Source organism: Entelurus aequoreus, linkage group LG11, assembly GCF_033978785.1.
Source record: "Entelurus aequoreus isolate RoL-2023_Sb linkage group LG11, RoL_Eaeq_v1.1, whole genome shotgun sequence".
NCBI lineage: Eukaryota > Metazoa > Chordata > Actinopteri > Syngnathiformes > Syngnathidae > Entelurus > Entelurus aequoreus.
The window spans coordinates 3,514,192-3,528,445 of NC_084741.1; the positions used below are offsets into that span (position 1 = coordinate 3,514,192).

Here is a 14,254-nt window from a genome sequence, read left to right on the forward strand (position 1 = left end):
ATGCCCCGTTGGATGCATTAAACAATGTAACAAGGTTTTCCAAAATAAATCAACTCAAGTTATGGAAAAAAATGCCAACATGGCACTGCCATATTTATTATTGAAGTCACAAAGTGCTTTTTTTTTTTTAACACGCCTCAAAACAGCAGCTTGGAATTTGGGACATGCTCTTCCTGAGAGAGCATGAGGAGGTTGAGGTGGGTGGGATTGAGGTGTGTGGGGGAAGGGTGTAGCAGAGGGGTGTCTATTGTAGCGTCCCGGAAGAGTTAGTGCTGCAAGGGGTTCTGGGTATTTGTTCTGTTGTGTTTATGTTGTGTTACGGTGCGGATGTTCTCCCGAAATGTGTTTGTCATTCTTGTTTGGTGTGGGTTCACACTGTGGCGCATATTTGTAACAGTGTTAAACTTGTTTATACGGCCACCCTCAGTGTGACCTGTATGGCTGTTGACCAAGTATGCCTTGCATTCACTTGTGTGTGTGAAAATCCGTAGATATTATGTGACTGGGCCGGCACGCAAAGGCAGTGCCTTTAAGGTTTATTGGCGCTCTGTACTTCTCCCTACGTCCGTGTACACAGCGGCGTTTTAAAAAGTCATACATTTTACTTTTTGAAACCGATACCGATAATTTCCGATATTACATTTTAAAGCATTTATCGGCCGATAATATCGTTAAAATTTTTCATCCGACTCAAACCCTTCCAACTGCAAAATATTCAGCCTGTTCAAAATTGTGTGCTCTCTTTCAACAATTTAAAAAAAATTCCCAGTTTTCAGGGACATTTTTCCCATTCAAAATGAATTGGCCATTTTTCAAACTTCCACATTTTTCAACCGATTCAAACCATTCCACCTTCAACATGTTCCACTCATCCTGGACATTTAAACGATCATTTTTCCAAGTTCAAAAAAATTCCAGGAATTACCAGAATCCCCCTTTTTCACCCTTTTTTCTGTCGACTACTCCTCACCATCAAACATTCCTTTTAATCAGGACAAAAAAACAAAGTTGAACTGGAAAAATCCCCAGTTTTCCAGGAATTCTGTAATACCATTTCTCAATTAAAAATGTTACCACTTCAACATTTCTCGACTGATTAAAAAATTCCAACACCAACCATTCAAGAACATTCAAGTCTTTTAACATTTACCCCAAAAAATCCTGCTTTTCCCGAAATTCCCATTGAAACGAGCGGGACATTTTTCAAAGTTCCACAATTCCCAAATTTTTCATCCGACTCAAACCCTTCCAACTGCAAAATATTCAGCCTGTTCAAAATTGTGTGCTCTCTTTCAACAATTAAAAAAAAATTCCCAGTTTTCAGGGACATTTTTCCCATTCAAAATGAATTGGCCATTTTTCAAACTTCCACCATTTCCACATTTTTCAACCGATTCAAACCATTCCACCTTCAACATGTTCCACTCATCCTGGACATTTAAACAATCGTTTTTCCAAGTTCAAAAAAATTCCAGGAATTCCCAGAATCCCCCTTCTTCAACCCCTTTTTTCGCCTTTTTTTCTGTCGACTACTCCTCACCATCAAACATTCCTTTTAATCAGGACAAAGAACAAAGTTGAACTGGAAAAATTCCCAGTTTTCCAGGAATTCCGTAATACCATTTCTCAATTAAAAATGTTACCACTTCAACATTTCTCGACTGATTAAAAAAATTCCAACACCAACCATTCAAGAACATTCAAGTTTTTTAACATTTACCCGAAAAAAATCCCGCTTTTCCCGAAATTCCCATTGAAACAAGCGGGACATTTTTCAAAGTTCCACAATTCCCAAATTTTCCATCCGACTCAAACCCTTCCAACTCCAAAATATTCAGCCTGTTCAAAATTGTGTGCTCTCTTTCAACAATTTAAAAAAAATTCCCAGTTTTCAGGGACATTTTTCCCATTCAAAATGAATTGGCCATTTTTCAAACTTCCACCATTTCCACATTTTTCAACCGATTCAAACCATTCCACCTTCAACATGTTCCACTCATCCTGGACATTTAAACGATCATTTTTCCAAGTTCAAAAAAATTCCAGGAATTACCAGAATCCCCCTTCTTCAACCCCCTTTTTCACCCTTTTTTCTGTCGACTACTCCTCACCATCAAACATTCCTTTTAATCAGGACAAAAAACAAAGTTGAACTGGAAAAATTCCCAGTTTTCCAGGAATTCCGTAATACCATTTCTCAATTAAAAATGTTACTACTTCAACATTTCTCGACTGATTAAAAAAATTCCAACACCAACCATTCAAGAACATTCAAGTCTTTTAACATTTACCCAAAAAAAATCCTGCTTTTCCCGAAATTCCCATTGAAACCAGCGGGACATTTTTCAAAGTTCCACAATTCCCAAATTTTTCATCCGACTCAAACCCTTCCAACTCCAAAATATTCAGCCTGTTCAAAATTGTGTGCTCTCTTTCAACAATTTAAAAAAAATTCCCAGTTTTCAGGGACATTTTTCCCATTCAAAATGAATTGGCCATTTTTCAAACTTCCACCATTTCCACATTTTCAACCGATTGAAACCATTCCACCTTCAACATGTTCCACTCATCCTGGACATTTAAACGATAATTTTTCCAAGTTCAAAAAAATTCCAGGAATTCCCAGAATCCCCCTTCTTCAACCCCCTTTTCACCCTTTTTTCTGTCGACTACTCCTCACCATCAAACATTCCTTTTAAACAGGACAAAAAACAAAGTTGAACTGGAAAAATTCCCAGTTTTCCAGGAATTCCGTAATACCATTTCTCAATTAAAAATGTTACCACTTCAACATTTCTCGACTGATTAAAAAAATTCCAACACCAACCATTCAAGAACATTCAAGTCTTTTAACATTTACCCAAAAAAATCCTGCTTTTCCCGAAATTCCCATTGAAAAGAGCGGGACATTTTTCAAAGTTCCACAATTCCCAAATTTTTCATCCGACTCAAACCCTTCAAACTCCAAAATATTCAGCCTGTTCAAAATTGTGTGCTCTCTTTCAACAATATAAAAAAAATTCCCAGTTTTCAGGGACATTTTTCCCATTCAAAATGAATTGGCCATTTTTCAAACTTCCACCATTTCCACATTTTTCAACCGATTTAAACCATTCCACCTTCAACATGTTCCACTCATCCTGGACAGAAAACGATCATTTTTCCAAGTTCAAAAAAATTCCAGGAATTCCCAGAATCCCCCTTCTTCAACCCCCTTTTTCACCCTTTTTTCTGTCGACTACTCCTCACCATCAAACATTCCTTTTAATCAGGACAAAAAACAAAGTTGAACTGGAAAAATTCCCAGTTTTCCAGGAATTCCGTAATACCATTTCTCAATTAAAAATGTTACCACTTCAACATTTCTCGACTGATTAAAAAAATTCCAACACCAACCATTCAAGAACATTCAAGTCTTTTAACATTTACCCGAAAAAATCCTGCTTTTCCCGAAATTCCCATTGAAACGAGCGGGACATTTTTCAAAGTTCCACAATTCCCACATTTTACATCCGATTCAATCCCTTCAAACTCCAAAATATTCTGCCTGTTCAAAATTGTGTGCTCTCTTTCAAAAATTAAAAAAAATTCCCGGATTTCCAAGAATTCCCAGTTTTCAGGGACATTTTTCCCATTCAAAAAGAAATTGTCCATTTTTCAAACTTCCACAATTCCCACATTTTTCAAGCTATTCAAACAATTTCAACATCAACACATTCCACACATCCTGGACATTCAAACTACCATTTTTCCACGTTCAACACATTTCCAGGAATTCCTGGGGTTTTTCTAACCCAATGTCCAACCTTTTTCGTTTGACTACAACATTTCTTGACTGATTTAAACAATTCCAACACCAACCAATTCAACTCATTCAGGACATTCATGCTCCTAATTATCCCGCTTTTCTCAAATTTCCAGGAAGTTCCCATTGAAATGAATGGGGCCTTTTTCCAATTTGCACAATTCCCACATTTTTCAAGCTATTCAAACCATTTCAACATGAACACATTCCACTCAGCCTGGACATTCAAACTACCATTTTCCACGTTCAACACATTTCCAGGAATTCCTGTTTTTTTTTCTTACCCAACGTCCAACCTTTTTCGTTTGACTACTCCTTTTAAATTTTTCAACCCATTTTAACTGTTCCACAGTCAAAACATTCCTCCTAGTCAGGACAAAAAATCAAGTCGGTTTAGGAACCAGAAAAATTTCCAATTTTCCCGAAATTCCATAATACCATTTCTCAATTAAAAAACTGTTCCTACTTCAACATTTCTTGACTGATTTAAACAATTCCAACACCAACCAATTCAACTCATTCATGCTCCTAATCATCCCGCTTTCCCCAAAATTCCCAAATTTCCAGGAAGTTCCCGTTGAAATGAATGGGATATTTTTGCAAGTTGCACAATTCCCACATTTTTCAAGCTATTCAAACAATTTCAACATCAACACATTCCACACATCCTGGACAATCAAACTACCATTTTTCCACGTTCAACACATTTCCAGGAAATCCTGGGGTTTTTCTAACCCAATGTCCAACCTTTTTCGTATGACTACAACATTTCTTGACTGATTTAAACAATTCCAACACCAACCAATTCAACTCATTCAGGACATTCATGCTCCTAATCATCCCGCTTTTCCCAAATTTCCAGGAAGTTCCCATTGAAATGAATGGGGCATTTTTCCAAGTTGCACAATTCCCACATTTTTCAAACCATTCCAACATCAACACATTCCACTCATCCTGGACATTCAAACTACCATTTTTCACGTTCAACACATTTCCAGGAATTCCTGGTTTTTTTCTAACCCGATTGCCAACCTTTTTCGTTTGACTACTCCTTTTACATATTTCAACTGTTTCACCGTCAAAACATTCCTCTTAGTCAGGACAAACAATCAAGTCGGTTTAGGAACTAGAAAAATTCCCAATTTTCCCGAAATTCCATAATACCATTTCTCAATTAAAAAATTTTCCTACTTCAACATTTCTCGACTGATTTAAACAATTCCAACACCAACCAATTCAACTCATTCATGCTCCTAATCATCCCGCTTTTCCCAAAATTCCCAAATTTCCAGGAAGTTCCCATTGAAATGAATGGGGCATTTTTCCAAGTTGCCCAATTCCCACATTTTTCAAGCTATTCAAACAATTCCAACATCAACACATTCCACTCATCCTGGACATTCAAACTAACACTTTCCCAAGTTCCAAACCAAATTCCGTTTTTCCTGGAAATTCAAACTCTTCAAAATTCAAACCATTCCAACATTCTGTCAGCATTTCACTTCAACTTCAGCATTCACACGCCATTCCTTCAGGAATTGCCTCATCTAGTTGAATTCACGGTCGATGCAACCAAACCGTGTTCAAAAGACAACAAGCATGAGGTCAGTGTTTCTTTACAAACTGCCACTGCCACCTACTGGCCTGGCATGCATATTGCAACATTTTCAGTTGTTTTTTTTTGCAGTTTTTTTGTCAGCATTATATGAAGCAATCTGTCTAAAATGCTAAATTGTCGTCGTAATGTAGTGGTAGCTTAAATGTATCTATTTTGGAGGATTTGAAGCCATTGTGTGTATGAAATGGCCTAAAACCTGGCAGGACGGGTTTACAGATGGAAGTATATAGAAGCCAGGGGGCATGGATAGAGGAGGGAGGGGACAGGAGTGTACTAAGTAGGGCAGGGATGCGAGTACTATGCAAAATATGCAACTATCCTACACACTGGAAGAGACACACACACAAATATGTGTGTGTGTGCAAGGTGAATCAAGTCCCAGCAGGATCCTTTCATCGAGCTAATCGACGAATCCTAAATTCCAGCTTGCTGGAAGGATTTTTCTGGCAAACACTGAGATAACTCACGTACCTTCATACCCTCGTCGCCCGCAAATCTTCTGTAGAAAGCGAATCCAAAGTCCACGCCGACTAAGAACGATGGGAGGCGTGTCAGCGTGCGTCTAAACAACGTGTGAAATAACAAAGATGTCCGCCTACCGATGAGCAAGATGATGAGGATACGGAACACGCCGAGGACGGGGATCATCTCCCGGAAATTCTATAAAGAGTCAGGACAGGAAACAACTTTGTGATATTGTCGTCTGGCAGGAATAAGCTTGTAAACTCCCAATTATGTTTTTTTAACCATAGGGAAAATGTGTTGCTAGGCAGAATATTTTTAAGGAGGTTCAAATGGACCAACATTAAATAAATACATCTTGAAATATTAATTTAAAATGTGTGATTAATAATAATTGGAATTAAATACTTAAATGTGGTATTAAATCAATTATTTAATCTATTTAAATATTGAAATTACTTAACCGTTAATTTATTTTAATATTTTGTGATTTAATTAATTATTTCATAGTTTCATTATTATTTTTTTTAGTATTTAATGAACATGTTTGGCAGCACTTCATATAAAATTAACCGTCAAAGTCAGTGGGCGGGCTCCAGGCTTCAGACCAAAGCAATCATTGGATGAGATTTGTGTAAGCTCCGCCCCCCAATAATGAAATAATTGAAGAAATAATCAAACATACTTTTGCAATAAATAAATGAATGACACAATTGACTGGCAGGAATAAGCTTGTGAACTCCCATTTGTGTTATTTTTAACCATAGGGTAAATGTGTTTAAGATTTTTTTAAGGAGGTTGAAATGGATCAACATTAAATAAATACATCTTGAAATATTAACTTAAATGTGTGATTAATAATAATTTGAATTAAATACCTAAATGTGTTATTAAATGGCTCATTAATTTGATGTAAAAGTACATATAATTATTTAATAATCTATTTGAATATTTAATTAATAGATTTTAATATTTTGCGATTTAATTAATTATTTCATAGTTTTATGATTTTTTAAAATGATTTAATGAACCTGTTTGGCAGCACTTCATGTAAAATTAAACGTCAAAGTCAGTGGGCGGACTCCAGGCTTCAGACCAAAGTAATCATTGGACTTGGATTTGTGTAAGCCCCGCCCCCCAACTTTGATGGGTGAGTTTGACAGATAAGGTTCATGAAATTAAAAAAATTATTAGATCGTGAAATAATTGAAGAAATAATTAAACATAGTTTTGCAATAAATAAATGAATGACACAATTGACTGGCATGAATAAACTTGTAAATTCCCAATTGTGTGTTTTTTTAACCATAGGGAGAATGTTTTTTTATTTTTTTTTTTTAAAGGAGGTTCAAATGGACCAACGTTAAATAAATACATCTTGAAATATTAACTTTAATGTGTGATTAATAATTGGAATTAAATACCTAAGTGTGTTATTAAATGTCTCATTCATTTGATGTAAAAGTACATATAATTATTTAATAATCTATTTAAATATTTAATTACTTAATCGTTTAATTAATTGATTATAATATTTTGTGATTTACTTAATTTTTTCATAGTTTAATGATTTAAAAAAAAAAAAAAAAAATGTTTGGCAGCGCTTCATGTAAAATTAAATGTCAAAGTCAGAGGGCGGGCTCCAGGCTTCAGACCAAAGCAATCATTGGATGAGATTTGTGTAAGCTCCGCCTCCCAACTTTGATGGGTGAGTTTGACGGATAAGATCAATTCACGAAGGTTCGTGAAATTTAAAAAATGATTAAATCGTGAAATAATTGAAGAAATAATTAAACAAAAAATGTTTTTTTTTTTTTTAAAGGAGGTTCAAATGAACAATATATATATCTTGATATATCAACTTAAATGTGTGATTAATAATTGGAGTTAAATACCTAAATGTGTTATTAAATGTCTCATTAATTTGATGTAAAAGTACATATAATTATTTAATAATCTATTTAAATATTTAATTACTTAATCGTTTAATTGATTTTGTGATTTAATTAATTATTTCATAGTTTCATTATTTATTTTTTCATTATTTAATGAACACGTTTGACAGCACTTTATATAAAATTAAACGTCAAAGTCAGTGGGCGGGCTCCAAGCTTCAGACCAAAGCAATCATTGGATGAAAATTGTGTAAGCTCCCCCCCCTCCCCCCAACTTTGATGGGTGAGTTTGACAGATAAGATCAATTCATGAAATTAAAAAAATGATTAAATCGTGACATAATTGAAAAAATAAACATACTTTTGCAATAAATAAATGACACAATTTATGTATTTAATTCCAATTATAATTAATAATACATGTAAGTAATTATTTAAATATTTATTTATTTAGTCCCATTAGATACTCCATTTTTTTTTTTTATAGCACAATCACAATGTAAATATTATGTAACTGTCATACAAGAGCAAAAACTGAAACATAAATCCCAACGCAATCATTTGAAATGTGACCTCACCACCACTGCGTTCATGAAGTAGCCCCCCATGAGGGCGTAGACCCCTCCGGAAGCCCCCACCAAGGCACTGAGGGGATCAAAGATGGAGCTGGCCAGCGACCCTGCAGGGACAGAGTTAGTGGACGCGTGACAAAGTCCGCCCTAGCGGCACGAGCCAAGACGCTAAAAAGGCGTTCCTCACCTGCCAAGACCCCCGCCAGGTAGATCATGCCCACTTCAAACCCTTTGTGGACCATCTCTAAGGGGATGCCGAGCAGGAGCTGCATGAACAGGTTGCCCACTATGTGCTCCACGCTGAAGAGACACTCAATTAGTCATGTCAATTCTGCCTAGCAACAAGCGACTAGGACAATTCTAATTTTCCTGGTGTTATTATCAATTGGCTACCAATCAGTATGGGACCATTTTCATCAACAAAATTAAGTAATCGCTATTGCCGATCCCCTCTGGCTGATAAAGTATTAATTTTTAGTCCCCAGGCCTTATGTGTATGTCTCCATACACAGTGTGGAGCCGCTCCGTTCAGCTAATAATAATTACGGAGTATCACAAGGATGCAGGAGAACTTTGAGGGCAAAAACCAGGCAAAGGATTTCAATGAGTAGCAGACAGTAGTTTTTGTTTAGTTATTGTGTACTATTGATTTTGTTTGGCTCAAAAAGAAACTTGTTTAAATATTGTGTTGATATCGTTAAACTACTAATATCCCTCTTCATAAAAAAATAAATTAAAAAAGTACAGTTAATACATGTTATCAGTATAGACCACAGGTGTCAAACTCAAGGCCCGGGGGCCAGATGTGGCCCGCCACTTCATTTAATTTGGCCCTCGAAAACCTGGAAATAATACGTATCAATAAAGTACTGTAACTTTTGTTACTAAATGTATTCTTTCTTTCTATTTTGGGAGGAAAAAATATATATATTTAGTCCATGTAATCGCAAATTATGTCAAATAATGTTTAATTATGCAAAAATATATTACCAAACATTCAAACCATTTTTTAAATAGAAATAAATACTAATAATAATGATTTCAAAGCAAGTTATCCATCAAAGTGTGCAATGCAAAAGTAGAAATAGATTTCATGGTAAAATTGTGACATTTACTGTGGTTTTTACAGCATTTTTCTCTAAATGAAAAAAAAAAAAACAGTATTTCTTTACTGTAATAAACTGTGGTGCCATTTTTGCATTTACAGTAATACACCCAAAAATCTACACGTGTTGATTTGTGGTAAAAAAAAACAACAACAAACTGGCAGCTCAGGTGCCAAAATTTTACTGTAAAATTGCATTTTTTTTAATTTACAGTAAAAAAACAAATGTACATTTTACAGTAAAATTCTTGCAACTGAGCTGCCTTTTTTTTCTTCTTTTTTTTTACCATAAAAACAGCAGTACTGTATTTCCATTTATAGTAATATACACTACATTTTGAGGGGAAATTATTGCAACTCACCATATTTTTTTTTACATTTTACAACAGTAGTTTTTGTTTAGTTATTGTGTACTATTGATTTTGTTTGGCTCAATAAGGAAATTGTTTAAATATTGTGTTGATATCGTTAAACTACTAATATCCCTCTTCATAAAAAAAATATATATAAAAAAGTACAGTTAATACATGTTATTGGTATAGACCACAGGTGTCAATACTAATAATAATGATTTCAAAGCAAGTTATCCATCAAAGTGTGCAATGTAAAAGTAGCAATACATTTCATGGTAAAAGTATGACATTACTGTGGTTTTTACAGCATTTTTCTCAAAATGGAAAAAAACCCAGTATTTTTTTACTGTAATAAACTGTGGTGCCATTTTTGCATTTACAGTAATACACCGAAAAATCTACACTTGTTGAATTGCGGTAAAAAAAAAAAAAAAACTGGCAGCTCAGGTGCCAAAATTTTACTGTAAAATTGCATTTTTTTATATTTACAGTAAAAAAAACAAATGTACATTTTACAGTCAAATTTTGGCAACTGAGCTGCCTTTTTTTTTTTTTTTTACCATAAAAACAGCAGTACTGTATTTCCATTTATAGTAATATACACTACATTTTGAGGGGAAATTATTGCAACTCACCATATTTTTTTTTACATTTTACAACAGTAGTTTTTGTTTAGTTATTGTGTACTATTGATTTTGTTTGGCTCAATAAGGAAATTGTTTAAATATTGTGTTGATATCGTTAAACTACTAATTTCCCTCTTCATACATTTTTTTCAAAGTACAGTTAATACATGTTATCGGTATAGACCACAGGTGTTAAACTCAAGACCCGGGGGCCAGATGTGGCCCGCCACTTCATTTAATTTGGCCCTCGAAAGCCTGGAAATAATATGTATCAATAAAGTACTGTAACTTTTATTACTAAATGTATTCTTTCTTTCTATTTTGGGAGGAAAAAATATATATATTTAGTCCATGTAATCGCAAATTATGTTAAATAATGTTTAATTATGCAAAAATATATTACCAAACATTCAAGCCATTTTTTAAATAGAAATAAATACTAATAATAATGATTTCAAAGCAAGTTATCCATCAAAGTGTGCAATGCAAAAGTAGAAATAGATTTCATGGTAAAATTGTGACATTTACTGTGGTTTTTACAGCATTCTTCTCTAAATGAAAAAAAACAAACAGTATTTTTTTACTGTAATAAACTGTGGTGCCATTTTTGCATTTACAGTAATACACCCAAAAATCTACACGTGTTGATTTGTGGTAAAAAAACAACAACAACAAACTGGCAGCTCAGGTGCCAAAATTTTACTGTAAAATTGCATTTTTTTTTAATTTACAGTAAAAAAACAAATGTACATTTTACAGTAAAATTCTTGCAACTGAGCTGCCTTTTTTTTTTTTACCATAAAAACAGCAGTACTGTATTTCCATTTACAGTAATAAACACTACATTTTGAGGGGAAATTTTTGCAACTTACCATATTTTTTTTACATTTTACAACAGTAGTTTTTGTTTAGTTATTGTGTACTATTGATTTTGTTTGGCTCAATAAGGAAATTGTTTAAATATTGTGTTGATATCGTTAAACTACTAATATCCCTCTTCATAAAAAAAATATATATAAAAAAGTACAGTTAATACATGTTATTGGTATAGACCACAGGTGTCAATACTAATAATAATGATTTCAAAGCAAGTTATCCATCAAAGTGTGCAATGTAAAAGTAGCAATACATTTCATGGTAAAAGTATGACATTACTGTGGTTTTTACAGCATTTTTGTCAAAATGGAAAAAAACCCAGTATTTTTTTACTGTAATAAACTGTGGTGCCATTTTTGCATTTACAGTAATACACCAAAAAATCTACACTTGTTGAATTGCGGTAAAAAAACAAACAAACTGGCAGCTCAGGTGCCAAAATTTTACTGTAAAATTGCATTTTTTTTAATTTACAGTAAAAAAACAAATGTACATTTTACAGTAAAATTCTTGCAACTGAGCTGCCTTTTTTTTTTTTTTTTTACCATAAAAACAACAGTACTGTATTTCCATTTACAGTAATAAACACTACATTTTGAGGGGAAATTATTGCAACTTACCATGTATTTTTTTACATTTTAGTTTTTAAATCTACTTAAAAAAATGCATTAAAAAATGGTGTAATAATAAATATTCACTGTTAGAAGCGGCCCTCTGGGGCCAAACATAACTGCAATGTGGCCCTCAGTGAAAACGACTACGACACCTCTGGCAATAGACCGATCTCACTCGCGGATGATCGGAACCGAAATCAGCAGCATAAAACCTGATCAAATGTTTATTTTCTTTTTATAAATTTTGTATATTTAATAAAGTACTTATTTTTATAATATATGATTTTTTTTATTGAGATAAATACTATATTTGTATTTATATTGATTAAATTTACCATTATTTTTGATGTACTTGTCTTAAAAACCTTTTAAGGCCCAAGCTGTTTGTTTACATGTTTTTTTATTTATTTCTCTTTGCTATTTGGGCTTATTGGACCTTAATTAGAATAAAAACTAAGAATCATCTAATAGTCCATAAGTACACAAAGGTGTACTTCATGTTTAGTGACATGCTAATTCTTATTTTTACACTTTTTTTTCCCCAAATTCCGCTGTATGTTATACTCTTCTGACACCACCAGATGGCAGTATAAGTGTCCACATAAGTGGCCATAAGACCCCAATTCAGTAGTGAACACCATTTTGGAAATAAGAGCTAAAAAGGTGATGTCCAAGCCTTTAGAGATTTGTAAAACTATTTAGGGCTAAAGACAAAAAGAAAATTTGATGAAAAAAATAATAATAATGGAAAAAAAATGCTTGTGAAGGGAAAAAGTATTGCAAATTAATTGTCAAAATGATATTGTATTATTGGGTGAAAGTGCTGCAAGATCCTATTTAAAGTTTGGTAGTTAGGATGAACTTTATTTTGCCTAAAAAGCCGGAGTGGTTGTTTTCCACTTTCTTTCCCACGGATGAAAGAGCAGACTTTCCCACACTTACCCCGCGTGGACAAACATGTAGGAGATAAAGCGCCAGGCTTCCTGCCGGGACTCGGGTCTGTACGTGAGGCGGCTGTTCCAGATGCCTTCTTCCAGCGTCACCCACTGCTTCTGAGGCTTCCACACGGCGTAGTAGATGAACATGGCCAGCTGCACAACAACAACAACATGGAGAATAACTACATGAATCACTTGGCCACGGAACGTTGAACAAAGACCACACAATCACCGCAGCACTTCCTGTTTGCTGGACCAACATCTGGAATAGATATCAAGGACGAGATAACATCATGAAATAAACAACGTGTGGAACCAACAAATTGATCACCTTCAGAGTTTACTATAGATTCCTTGGAGCAAAGTCCGTGCAGCTAGTCCGCCGTGATGATCGAGCCAAACCACGCTAGTGCGCATGACTTAGTTTTCAGGAAGTAAGCAGTGTTGCCTAAAATGCATTAATAAATGCATTTATTAATGCATTAATAAATGCATTTATTAATGCATTAATAAATGACGAGTTTTCTTTCATTAAAAATGTTGATGTTATTACTAACCGTCGGGAATTTTATCGCGGTTTATCATTATACCGTTAACTGTTACATCCATAATATATACATACATACATACTGTACATAGACATACATACTGTATATATACACACACACATCCAAACATACTGTATATACACATATATATACAGTATACTGTATACACACACATATATACATACACAAACATTATATATATATATATATATATATATATATTAGGGATGTCCGATAATGGCTTTTTGCCGATATCCGATATTGTCCAACTCTTTAATTACCGATACCGATATCAACCGATACCGATATCAACCGATATATGCAGTCGTGGAATTAACACATTATTATGCCTAATTTGGACAACCATGTATGGTGAAGATAAGGTACTTTTTTAAAAAATTAGTAAAATAAGATAAATAAATTAAAAACATTTTCTTGAATAAAAAAGAAAGTACAACAATATAAAAACAGTTACATAGAAACTAGTAATGAATGAAAATGAGTAAAATGAACTGTTAAAGGTTAGTACTATTAGTGGAGCAGCAGCACGCACAATCATGTGTGCTTACGGACTGTATCCCTTGCAGACTGTATTGATATATATTGATATATAATGTAGGAACCAGAATATTAATAACAGAAAGAAACAACCCTTTTGTGTGAATGAGTGTAAATGGGGGGAGGGAGGTTTTTTGGGTTGGTGCACTAATTGTAAGTGTAGCTAGTGTTTTTTTATGTTGATTTAATTTAAAAAAATAAAAAAAATAAAACGATACCGATAATAAAAAAAACGATACCGATAATTTCCGATATTACATTTTAACGCATATCGGCAGGCCGAT

At 33.9% G+C, this 14,254-nt stretch overlaps 1 protein-coding gene and 1 long non-coding RNA gene across 3 annotated transcripts in view; one reads left to right on the plus strand and one right to left on the minus strand.

The window, feature by feature from the left end:
- Nucleotides 1-14,254, plus strand: part of LOC133659696 (uncharacterized) — an 87,324-nt gene that overhangs the window by 23,435 nt on the left and 49,635 nt on the right. The gene's annotated exons all lie outside the window — the stretch shown is intronic.
- The window catches only part of rhbdl2 (rhomboid, veinlet-like 2 (Drosophila)), a 55,972-nt gene that overhangs the window by 2,507 nt on the left and 39,211 nt on the right, over nt 1-14,254 (minus strand). For both annotated transcript variants that reach the window (XM_062062292.1, XM_062062291.1), the window contains exons 3-7: nt 12,869-13,017; nt 8,540-8,652; nt 8,359-8,459; nt 6,023-6,083; nt 5,895-5,953 (exon numbers count right to left, since the gene is read on the minus strand). In XM_062062292.1, the coding sequence (XP_061918276.1) occupies nt 5,895-5,953; nt 6,023-6,083; nt 8,359-8,459; nt 8,540-8,652; nt 12,869-13,017 (483 nt within the window). The remainder of the gene's footprint in view (nt 1-5,894; nt 5,954-6,022; nt 6,084-8,358; nt 8,460-8,539; nt 8,653-12,868; nt 13,018-14,254) is intronic.